This window comes from Borostomias antarcticus (assembly GCF_949987555.1).
Source record: "Borostomias antarcticus genome assembly, chromosome: 10".
NCBI classification, from domain to species: Eukaryota; Metazoa; Chordata; class Actinopteri; order Stomiiformes; family Stomiidae; genus Borostomias; species Borostomias antarcticus.
In genome coordinates this window covers 13,238,611-13,250,167 of record NC_140243.1, presented here as the reverse complement: position 1 = coordinate 13,250,167, position 11,557 = coordinate 13,238,611, and the positions used below count along the sequence as shown (strand labels likewise).

Here is an 11,557-nt window from a genome sequence, read left to right as displayed (position 1 = left end):
CTGCTCCCTTGTCCTGTCTGCTCGTCTGTATACTGGACCTCAATACTGCAGGTAGCACCACCCATCCACCTGCTACTGACGAATGTCTTATGTTAATCATTTTATATTTCTTTAAACATGATCAGTTATGGAAAAAAGAGACAGAGTCCATTTACAAGAAAGGACAGTCGACTCCCTGAGGAGGCTCATGTCCTATGTAGACAGCAATGCTGAACGTGTTCTACCAGTCTGCTGTAGTGAGTGGCGTCTTCACATTCGTGTGCTGGGGCAGCAGTATCAAAGCAGCGGACGCTAACGGGATGGACAAGCTGATCAGGAGGGCAGGCTCTGTATTGGGGGTCAGCCTGGACTCTTGACAGTAGCAGGAAGAAGAATGCTGGCCAAACTGAGGGCCATCATGGACAATGTCTCCCACTCTCTTCTTGACATTCTGGTGAGGCAGAGGACCACCTTCAGTTACAGCAACACGTCACTCATGATCTGACTGGAATTGACCCACAGCTTGATTTGACTGATTTTGACAGCCTGATTGACTTGACGCGGTACTGTGCTGTACCTGATTGTGCGTTTTTGCTGCCCTGTGGCTTTCAATGTGTCGTGTGTGTATATATTGCTACAACAGAAATTTCCCCATGGGGATCAATAAAGTACTTATCTATATATCTTATCTATAAAGTACTTATCTATATCAGCGATTGCCCTAACAATAGAGGCCTACAATTTCCAAGACAGCCGCGCGGTGTGATGAGGCTGCTTAGACTAGGAACTATTTGTTTAGTGCGGTGTTTCCAGTCGGAAAATTGCGAAATATGGGCACGGTCACATTGACAGCTCTGTGACGGACATAGAACTCTAACTAAAATAAGTCGCTTAAATATAATATGTACTCAAAGAAGTTCGGCCGGCTTTTCCTCGGGCTATGCATCCGGACCTCCACAAGCGTCAAGAGATACTGTCCGGTGTCAGCCCGGACCGCGGTCAGCTGGACGTCAGCATGTCAACACCGCGTTCTGCTGCCGAACAGGGGCACTTGTCGGGCTGTTGGACAGCATTCTGTACCGTGCCATGTGAGGTAGCTATCACATCTAGCCAGCGTTAACCGTTGGATGGCTCTTTCCTTTATGAGATTAATCCTTCCCAACTAGCATTTTTTGGGGGTAAAATGTTCCTAGCCTGTTGAGGTGCGTCAGGATGGAATAGGTTTCGTGGCATGACTGCCTGTTAACGGGTGACGGACAGGCAGGTCAGACGTTAATCTGTTGGGTGCGTGTGACGCTGAAATGGGTTCGTTCCTCTGCAGGGTTCGCTGGGCCTCCCAGTCCACCGTGGATCCAGACGAGGTGAGGAGGTTCCAGTTGCTGGCCAACAAATGGTGGGACCAACAGGGCGAATTTGCCGCCCTCCACTCCATGAACGACCTACGAGTGCCTTTCCTACGGTGTGTTTGTCTATGCCAATGATCATCATCTTAGATGTGATCTAGAGCTCCGTATTACCTGGAACACAGAGATTTGAATCAGGAATACATTACATGTGAGCTGATTGACTGGATCAGTTTATGTCATCCAGCTGTAGTCATTGCCAGACCTATTGATGCATGGAGACTGACAGACAGCGAGAGAAACACCTCAGGGAAGATGTCTGGGCTAAAGGGGGATGACTGGGACAGAAAATCTCAAAGCGACAGATTTGCCCCACATCAGCCCTGTGATAGATAAGAGGGAATCGGGTATTGTTATGGGAGGCAGGGCTGTTTAGTTAATACGATCTCACTGTAATGACGGGCTAATCTCCATGCTGCCCACCCAGCCCATAATACTTCCAACAACCCCCCACCCTCCCTTATTCCTGGTGCTGTTGATCATGTCGGTGGTCTCTATGGTCATAGCGGATGTGTCGGCCCTGCTGTTTCTAGACTGTCAGGTTGTAGAACTTCAGGCTGCCCCCCCCCCTTTACTTCTCATGAGATCAGATGCTGTGTCAACTGCCTGACGCTTCCTTTTTTATACATTCCTTGTTCAGTGACAGGAAGTGACCCATGACCTCTGTGTTCAGGGACATCCTGTTGAGCGTCCACGGTGGGTGCCGGCCAGGGAAACCCCTCGCAGGACTCCGTCTCCTGGACGTGGGCTGTGGAGGCGGCCTGCTCACAGAGGTAACAACACCACCATGTGTGTGTTGGAGAGAGTGTGTGTTTGAGATAGAGGGTCTAAGTGCGTGCAGGGGCGATTAGATGTGTGATTTGACAACATCACAGATAGATGAGTAAATGGTAAATGGACTGCACTTATATAGCGCTTTTCCACCTTAACGGCACTCAAAGCGCTTTACAATGGCCTCTCATTCACCCATTCACACACATTCACACACCAATGGCGGCAGCTGCCATGCAAGGTGCTAACATGCTCATTGGGAGCCATTTGGGGTTAGGTGTCTTGCTCAAGGACACTTCGACATGTGGACAGTCGGAGCTGGGATTCGAACCACTGACCCTTCGATCATTGAACGAGCCACTCTACCAACTGAGCTACAGCCGCCCCGATGATGAGCCATGTGATCACAATTCAACCGTCTCTACGTACATAGCTGCTTGGCTTTTCCATTGTTTGAATCGTCAGCTTTCAGATCACATCTAGATTGTCTGGGATGTATTTCTCCAGTGGTGTACTGCCTGTCCCACTTCTCAATGTTGAGTGTGGGCTCCATCTCCCAGCTCTGCTGACAGGCCTGGTCACGGTCTGCTGGAAAGGACAGTGGGTAGTTGACTGTTGTTTATGTGTTTTTCAGTTTGGATAACTATCCACACTGGCAGATTAGCATTCTGCTGAACGCATACCAGCAGTTAAGGTCTGATTCAAGCAGACAGCATCATGTCCCTTTATGTCTCTGTCTCACACACACACACACACACAGTGTACTGAATGTTGATTGTTTTTTGCCAATTGTATGTCTGTGTAAGAGTGTGCGCGTGCGTGCGTGTGTGTGTGTGTGTGTGTGTGTGTGTGTGTGTGTGTGTGTGTGTGTGTGTGTGTGTGTGTGTGTGTGTGTGTGTGTGTGTGTGTGTGTGTGTGTGTGTGTGTGTGTGTGTGTGTGTGTGTGTGTAGACTGCTGTAGGGACGTTGTCCTCATAAGAGATGAGCTGTGTGGAATGCTGGTGACTAGCTCCTCCCTGACACTCATGACATTTCATTACCCCGCCTGGCCAGAGGCTGTCCTCTCAGCAGCTTCCCTATCGAGTCCAGAGAATACAGAGAACAGAGTGTAGAACCTTCATTTACAGTCCAGAGAATACCTTCATCTACAGTCCACATAATACAGAGAACATGTAGAACCTTCATCTACAGCCCAGAGAATACAAAGAACACATAGAACCTTCATCTACAGCCCAGAGAATACAGAGAACACGTAGAACCTTCATCTACAGCCCAGAGAATACAGAGAACACGTAGAACCTTCATCTACAGCCCATCCACTGTCTCTCCCAGCTAATCAGCTCTCCTGCAGCACCCCCCGTCTGGCGGTGAATCCCTCTCTCTCTCTCACTCCCTCTCTCCAGCCCCTGGGCAGACTTGGGGCTGATGTTCTGGGTATCGACCCAGTAGCGGAAAGCATTGGGATAGCAGACCTGCATGCGTCCCAGGACCCGGACCTGCGAGAGCGCGTAAGTTACCGTGCTTGCGCCCTGGAGGACCTGCCCCCAGGGGAGGAGGGCGCGTTTGACGCCTTGGTGGCGTCCGAGGTAGTGGAGCACCTGGCTGACCTGGACACCTTCGCCCTCGGCTGCCATCACGTCCTCAAGGTAGGTCACCTGACCCAGAACGCCACCTCCCTCCCAAGAATTCTAGCTAAGATTAAAGCCCATCTCTCACCCACTGCCTTCCGAGATAAATATTTGTGCTTTTATTAGGCTACCTCTCAATTAGACTACTGCAATTCTATGTATGTGGGTGTAGAACAGTTGTTTCTTCGTCGTCTGCAGCTAGTACAGAATGCAGCCGCTCGTCTTTTAACTGGTAAAAGAAAGCATGATCTCATAACACCTGTATTAGCCTAACTCCACTGACTTCCTCTCCGCTTCAGAATTGATTTTTAAGATTTTGTTGCTTGTTTTTAAGGCTATAAACGGGCAGCTGCAGGCACCACCCTGTCTAGCAGAACTCTTGCACCATCACACTCCCGTTAGATCACTGAGGTCAATCCAGGCTCAAAAATAGAGTCAACTGAGCACTTGCAGTGGCTGCCCCTAATCTCTGGAACAGTTTACCAATCCACACAAGATTTGCCCAGGCCCTAGGAATTTTTAAAGACCCATCTGTTCTTGTTGGCATTCAACTCGAGTTGAGATAGATCCCTGTTTATTACAAGTATGTTGATTGTTATTTATTTTATATATGTTTCTGGTATTTTAGCCTGTTCAGCATTTCAATTATGGTTGTTTTAAATGTGCCATACAAATAAAGTGTGACTTGACTCCTGCCGCTCATGGTGATGTCACAGCATATGACTGTCCTTGGCAGGCTTAGTGTTTAAGTGTGTGTTTGTGCACTTGTGTTGCAATAAGAGCAGTACTCCAGGTGTGTGTGTGTGTGTGTGTGTGTGTGTGTGTGTGTGTGTGTGTGTGTGTGTGTGTGTGTGTGTGTGTGTGTGTGTGTGTGTGTGTGTGTGTGTGTGTGTGTGTGTGTGTGTGTGTGTGTGTGTGTTCTTAATCTCTAATACCTCCACATCTTGTTAATCTACAGCCGACTCTGTCTCTTACTGCTGCTGCTGTGTTAGAGTGCTGCAGTTAGAGTAGAGGGGTTGATCTCGTGTTTAAGCCTCTTGTTAAGAGATGATTGTGAGCTCTTGTTATTTCTCTCTGACTGTAACTGTCACTGTTCAGATGAACTGAACTAAATGTCTGGCTACCACTTTACTGTATCAGCCGAGACGAGTAAAGTAAAGTAGAGACCAGTAGAGGCTTCACTAACAGCACCTGTCCTAAAGCTGTAGATGTAACAGCACCTGTACTTCAGCTGTAGATGTAACAGTACCTGTCATACAGCTGTAGATGTAACTATCTAACCGTAGCTACTCCTGTGGCTGTGCAAGTAATACTGAACCATATTCCATCCCTACTCCCCCTCACCTCTTCCTCTCCTCTTTTTTTCTCTTCCTCTTCTCTTCCGCTCTTCTCCTCTCACCTTCTCACTCCTCCAGCCCGGTGGTTCTCTCTTCATAACCACCATCTCGAAGACCAGCCTGTCGTACGCCCTGGCCATCGTAGCAGCAGAGAGGGTGCTGGGCATCGTGCCCGCTGGGACCCATGACTGGGAGAAGTTCATCACCCCTGTGGACCTGGAGCGCCTCCTAGAGTCCAGTAAGTCTCCCTCCTCCTCCTCCTTCTTACCACACCGAGTGCTCTAGGCTCTCTCTGATAATCCAATCACTGTCCTCATTATAGGATATTTTGTGACTGTCTTTTTGTGTCTCTTTATCTCCCCCTCCCTCCTACGTCTTCCCCCCTCTATACCCCATCCCCCACCCAGATGGGTTCAGTGTGGAGACTGTCCGGGGCATGCTGTATAACCCTGTGTCTGGGAGGTGGAGCTGGACCCAGAACACCAGCATCAACTACGCCCTGCACGCCGTCAAGAGGAGGGAGGACTCGCCGCCTGGCCACTCCCACAACACCGCCGCCGCCCACCCAGAGGTCCAGAACGATCCCCAGATCACCACAGCCAGAGACACATCGCCCATCCCTGGGCACAACTGAGGGCAGGCTCTCCTCTGGAGGTCTGCAGCCAGAGGGCTGCGCTGGGACAGATCTGGAGGACTGGAGGACAGGGTCGATGAAGGACCTGAGACACTAGAACCATGGCCAATCAGAAATGAGAAGACGGGAGTATATATACTGTAGCAACCTGTCTTGATGTGATTTTGTGATGTTGTGGTGTTTCAGGCTGCAGGTCATTGAGATGCTCTTCTCCAGGGGGGGGGGGGTGAGAGGTCACAGAAGATGACCTGGCTGACCTGGCTGAACCTGATGGGGAAATCTTCTTGGTCATGGTCATTTCCTGAGCTGCACATGAGCTCTGAGCAAGGCTCCGCCTTCGATGTCCAACAGTTGGAGGTTCATCTGATAAAACAAAATAAAACTGATGTCTGGGAGTCATCTAATGTTATATTTTTTCACCTATCCATTCTAGTCTAATCAGAAAATACACCATGTCAGTATGTCTAGTCTTCTCTCCTAATCTCTCTCAGGAGGGAGCATTTCCTCATGTATTCTCTCCTACATGATCTCTTATCTAGCCCACATAATGGCGTACTTCAGAAAGTGTTTTCTATGTGTATCGTCATCGCTCAGATAATGTAAAATCTCAGATCGTATGATATTGTATGAGGACATTCTCAATCCTGTCCTCTCATTAAGCTGCATATCGCTGCTCCAAAAAAATCAACTTATTCTGGCTGAGCTGTGCGAGGGGAGTGCTCACCGGCGAGGCGTGGTGACGTCACTCGCTTCCATTGGAAGAGGACAAAGGCCCCGAGCGCTGGCGGAGGATGCCGATCAGGGTGCGGGCACCATCAGGGGCAAAGATGCTGATAGCCTCCCTCCTGCTTGGCAGATAGACTGACAGCATGTCGCTAGGTCGTAGAACTGTCCAGGCACATTGATGAAGTCGAGAGGGATTTGTGGGCGAACGCAGGTTGCCTACCGAGACAGAGAATGTACTGGGGTGCTGGCTACCGGCCGTGTGTGGTTGAACTCTCCCGCAACCACAGCCTTCGATTCGGGCAATGTGGCTCCGATGACCACCAGTGTTTGTACGGATGCTTTGTCGCGGTCCCTTTGCAGGACTACGGCGGGATCATGTCGGTCCTGGGGATCGACTCCTGGTGGAAGAAGATGCTCTACCTCACCGGGGGAGCGCTGCTCGCCGCCGCTGCCTACCTACTGCACGAGCTGCTCGCCATCAGGTAGGGTTTGCCTGCCTGCGACGTCTGGAGCAGAATGTGCTACAATGACTCAAGACAATGACAACAGTCGTATTATCATCACGAGTGTATTTAAAATATGCTGTATACGTCTGTAGGCCCCTATCCCTACAGCATACGTCTTAAGGTCATAAAGCCTGGATACAATTGGACTAATCACGAACACATTCAAATCCATGATTAGTCCAATTGTATCCAGGCTTTATGAGTGCAAATGTTTTAACTGATTTACTTGATTGTCAATTCTACTGTCTTTAATCTGTATGTTATGTATTTGTGTCTATGAAACTGTATGTGCTGCCTCTCTTGGCCAGGTCTCCCTTGCAAAAGAGATCTTTGATCTCAATGGGACAAACCTGGTTAAACAATGGTTAAATAGAAATAAATAAATTAAGAATAGGTGCAATGATGCAGATAATTATGTAGCATAGCCTACTAGCCTAGGCTATATGTTGTTGTTGTTGTTGTTGTTATTGATGATGATGATGATGATGATGATATGACTGATGTGGAGTTAATTTGGGATGGGATGGATGGGTATGACATTTCCAACCCGTCCCTCCATATCCGTGTTTGTCCACTGTGTATTGGTTGCTTGTCAGCCTGCAGAGCTGGCTGGCTGTATGATTCCAATTTAAAAACGTATTGTATGAATAACGCGTATAAGCTATTGCTCTTGTGCCAGGTCATGCCAGGTGCCCAGTTAGCCCTACTTGATCTTAAATAACCGTCGCTTGCGCGCAGCAGCGGTGTCACGACGCCCTTACTAACCCCACGTGAGCCTTGTTTTCTGCCTCCTCTCTGTGACAACGGGTCTCTCTGGAGATTTTCATCTGTGGAGATTAGTCCAGTTGTTAGACTATTGTTAATGTGATGCGTTACGCTCCTATCACAGCACAGTCGCCAATCAGGGATTTGGGTTTCTGAGGCTAGTCCCGGTGTCCATGTTCTGGGTTTTAATCTGTCGCTCTGACAGAACGCGTTTGGAAGTAATTCGTGAATGTTCGGCTACTCTTGACAGTATTCGGTAGGCCTATGTAGTCTCTCCTCGGGAGTGAGCTATGCAGGCCTTGCTACAGGTAGATCGTTCAGCCACTAACAGCTGTGTAGAGCTTTTCAGCACCATTGAGGAATGGACAGCAACATGGCTCTTTGGACAGCGGCATTTTGTGTTGATTATGAAGTATACACGTTTCTTAGCTAGAACAAACTAGCCTACATAGGCCTACATGTTAATAGAATACCACGTTTCTTTGAATTTCCTCTCTCCTCATTCCAACTGCAGATGTAGTCTGTCCCCCCCACGCCTTTGATCATGCCATGGAAGTGGCTCAGAACTGGAGTAGGCTAGATATCAGGTCGCAAGAATCAATGTGTGGTGATCTGTGTGTGTGTGTGAGCTGAGTGTCTCCTCCTCTCCTGACTACTGAGAAGAGCTGCCACCTGGGTAACTGTTACCTACCTGTTAAACCACTCCCTATCTCCCCCTTTCTCTGTCGGTCTCCCTCCTCTCGTCCTCTCTATTACTCTCTAAGGAAGGAGCAGCTGAGTTCTAAGGACACCATCATCCTCCACCAGTTCTCCAGACCCAGCCATGGTGCACCCAGCCTCTCCCCCTTCTGCCTCCAGATAGAGACCTACCTGCGCATGCTGGATCTGCCCTACCAGGTACAGCACACTGTGTGTGTGTGTGTGTGTGTGTGTGTGTGTGTGTGTGTGTGTGTGTGTGTGTGTTGCATATGAAACTAACCTGGTCTCTCCTGTCTGCCCCCCCTGCAGAACTACTTTGACGGGGCGCTGTCTCCACAGGGGAAGATGCCGTGGCTGGAGTACGACTGCCAGCAGGTGTCAGGGTCAGAGTTCATGGTGGACTTCCTGGAGGAGAAGTTGGGTGTTGGCCTGAACAAGCACCTGAGTCCCCAGGAGAGGGCGCTGTCCCATGCTGTCACCAAGATGGTGGAGGAACACCTCTACTGGTGAGAAACACACACACACACACACACACACACACACACACACACACACACACACACACTGTCTCACCAGTGGAGGAAGACCTCTACTGGTGAGACACACACACACACATAGTCTCTCTCCCTTTCTCTGTCTCTATTCCTCTCCCTCTGTCTCTCTTCCTCTCACTCTCTCTCTCTTCTGTTCTCTTCTCCCCTATCTCAGAGATAGTGGGTTATCTTTAGACCCAAAGAGGGCTATTGATTGAATTATTTATGATCAAGCAGAAGGCCTGTGACTAAGATGATGTCCTCCACTTCAGACTCAGTCATTTGGTGTGTGTGTCTGTGTCTGCTTGTTCTGACTATGCTTAGCTCTCTACCCCTAGTTACAGTAGAGACTCAGTACAGAAGAACATTTCACTGTGACTGTACGCCGTACATTACATGTGACAAATAAAGGAATCTTGAATCTTCTTTGTCCATTTCCGCTGCGACAGGAAGTGACAATAATGGAGGCGAATGCAGATCTTATCTCTGCTTCTTGCCTTGTTTCCTGTGTCTCCATTGAGCTTCTTGTCTCTGTCTGCAGGTAGAAGACTCCCAGTCTCAGTTGATGAGTGAGGGGGGTAGGGATGGATGGATTTAACTCCACCCCTTTGTGTGTGTGTGTGTGTGTGTGTGTGTGTGTGTGTGTTTGTGTGTGTGTGTGTGTGTGTGTGTGTGTGTGTGTGTGTGTGCACATGTGCGTGCGCATGCATGTATGTCTTCAGGACTATTGCCTACTGCCAGTGGGTGGAGCACCAGGAGCACAGCCAGCAGCTGCTGTCAGTCAGTGGGCCTCTGAGGGGTGTGCTGCGCTGGGTGCTGGGCCAGCTGACCAGTGGTGTGCTGCTTAGGGAGATGTACGCCCACGGCCTGGGACGCCTCCCCAGGGAGCACATCTACCTGCTGATGGAGAAAGACTTGCGTGCACTGGCCTCACTGCTGGGTATGGAGGAGCGGAGATGAGGGAAAGGAGGTTTTGTCTGTGGTGTCTGTCTGAGCCTGATTTGTCTGTTTGACTCTTACTTAATCCTGTCTGTCCCCCAGGAGAGAAGCAGTACTTCCTGGGTTCCCAGGTGTCTCAGCTGGACGCCAGTGTGTTCGGGCTGCTGGCCACGCCTATGTGGAGCCTGCCCGGCTCCCGCCCTGAACAGCTGATCAAAGGTAGGAGGAGCTAGAGACCAACCTAGAGCGACATGTTAAAGCCTCGGGGCCTGTTCTTCACATGTAGGTTAGCCAGCTAAATTTAGGATAACTTTGCCCTTAAAACTAGCTAGCTAAGATAGCAGGAGACAAGCTAATACAGCACAAATTGGTTTATCGAAAATACACCAGAATGCAGAAATTGAAGTGTTTAGTTCCCCCCACACCCCCCGCTACATGTGCCCTCTGCCATATTTACAGCACAAAATAGTTACAATGTCTCTGGTGTGACTCTCTGATCTCCAAGACAATATGGGCAACATAAACAAATTAGATGAGGACAGCTGTTAATCAGTATTCTGTGAGGAAGATCTTCCAAAGCTTCAAACTAGAAATCATGAATACTACCACAGGGTACTTTGGAGTATACTTTGGGGTGCTTTGGTTTATTTCGGGGTACTTTGTGGTCTAATTTGGGGTACTCTAGGTATTTTGAGGTGTTCTTTAGGGTATTTTGGGGTACTGGGTGGGAATAGGGAGTAATTTTTGAGTCGATTTTTAAAAGATTGTCTGGGGGACATTTTGCTTTCTTTATTGAACCAAATGATTCATGTTTACACGAGTACTCCATTTCCACCACTAGATGGCAGTGAAAGACTGCAGTGCAGGGTTGTTGAAGCTTCATTGGCCGGGTTTCCCGAAACCTTCTTAGCACTAAGAAGCTCTTTGAGTCTTCTTAAGGCTCCCGAAACAAGCAAACAGGAGCCTTAAGAAGACTCAAAGAGCTTCTTAGCGCTAAGAAGGTTTCGGGAAACCCGGCCATTATCATTCAGTGAGTTTCAGTGATGAATAAAGACCAGTCATTCATCATTGTCTTTCCTCCAGGTGAGCTCATCAACCTGGCCATGTTCTGTGACAGAATGCGGAGGCGGTTCTGGCCTGAATGGTTCGTGGACCTGGAGGATCTATACTATGATGGAAAGACGGACAGCCAGGGTTCTCCAGAACTGGACCCAGGCCTGTTCTCCAGAACAGATACCATGGAAGACAGCGATGGCAGCAGCCACTCAGGCAGACACTCACACATAGAATCACATACGCACAATCACACACACTCAGACCCAGACTCGGACCACTCCCAGTTTGACTCTGACGTGGGCACAGGCTCTGATAACGAGCAGCTCAAATGAAGACCCGCCCTCTGTCCTGAGAGTGTATAGGGATTGGCTGGCAGAGTCAGAGGGACAACCTATCAGTGCTCTTGCTCCCAGAGTCCAGTGGCAGGACTCCTGATGAATGATTCTGTCCAATGGTAGGACTCCTGATGAATAGTTCTGTCCAATGGCAGGACTCCTGATGAATGAGTCTGTCCAATGGCAGGGCTCCTGATGAATGATTCTGTCCAATGGTGGGACTTCTGGTGAAGGGTTCTATCAAAT

The 11,557-nt window shown here is 49.1% G+C and overlaps 2 protein-coding genes across 2 annotated transcripts; both read left to right on the top strand.

Annotated features, from left to right (window-relative positions):
• Positions 1-812: 812 nt before the first annotated feature.
• On the top strand, positions 813-6,079 carry coq3 (coenzyme Q3 methyltransferase). Its single transcript, XM_084445174.1, has 6 exons — positions 813-1,072; positions 1,301-1,438; positions 2,056-2,155; positions 3,557-3,799; positions 5,197-5,356; positions 5,526-6,079. Exons 1-6 carry the CDS (start codon positions 882-884, stop codon positions 5,750-5,752), a joined length of 1,059 nt encoding a protein of 352 aa, XP_084301300.1. The 5' UTR covers positions 813-881; the 3' UTR covers positions 5,753-6,079.
• A 630-nt stretch (positions 6,080-6,709) lies between these two features.
• On the top strand, positions 6,710-11,308 carry faxcb (failed axon connections homolog, metaxin like GST domain containing b; the record flags this gene model as incomplete). Its single annotated transcript, XM_084445169.1, has 6 exons — positions 6,710-6,960; positions 8,514-8,646; positions 8,758-8,954; positions 9,704-9,921; positions 10,023-10,139; positions 11,004-11,308. 6 exons carry the CDS (start codon positions 6,710-6,712, stop codon positions 11,306-11,308), a joined length of 1,221 nt encoding a protein of 406 aa, XP_084301295.1.
• Between the last annotated feature and the right edge of the window lie 249 nt (positions 11,309-11,557).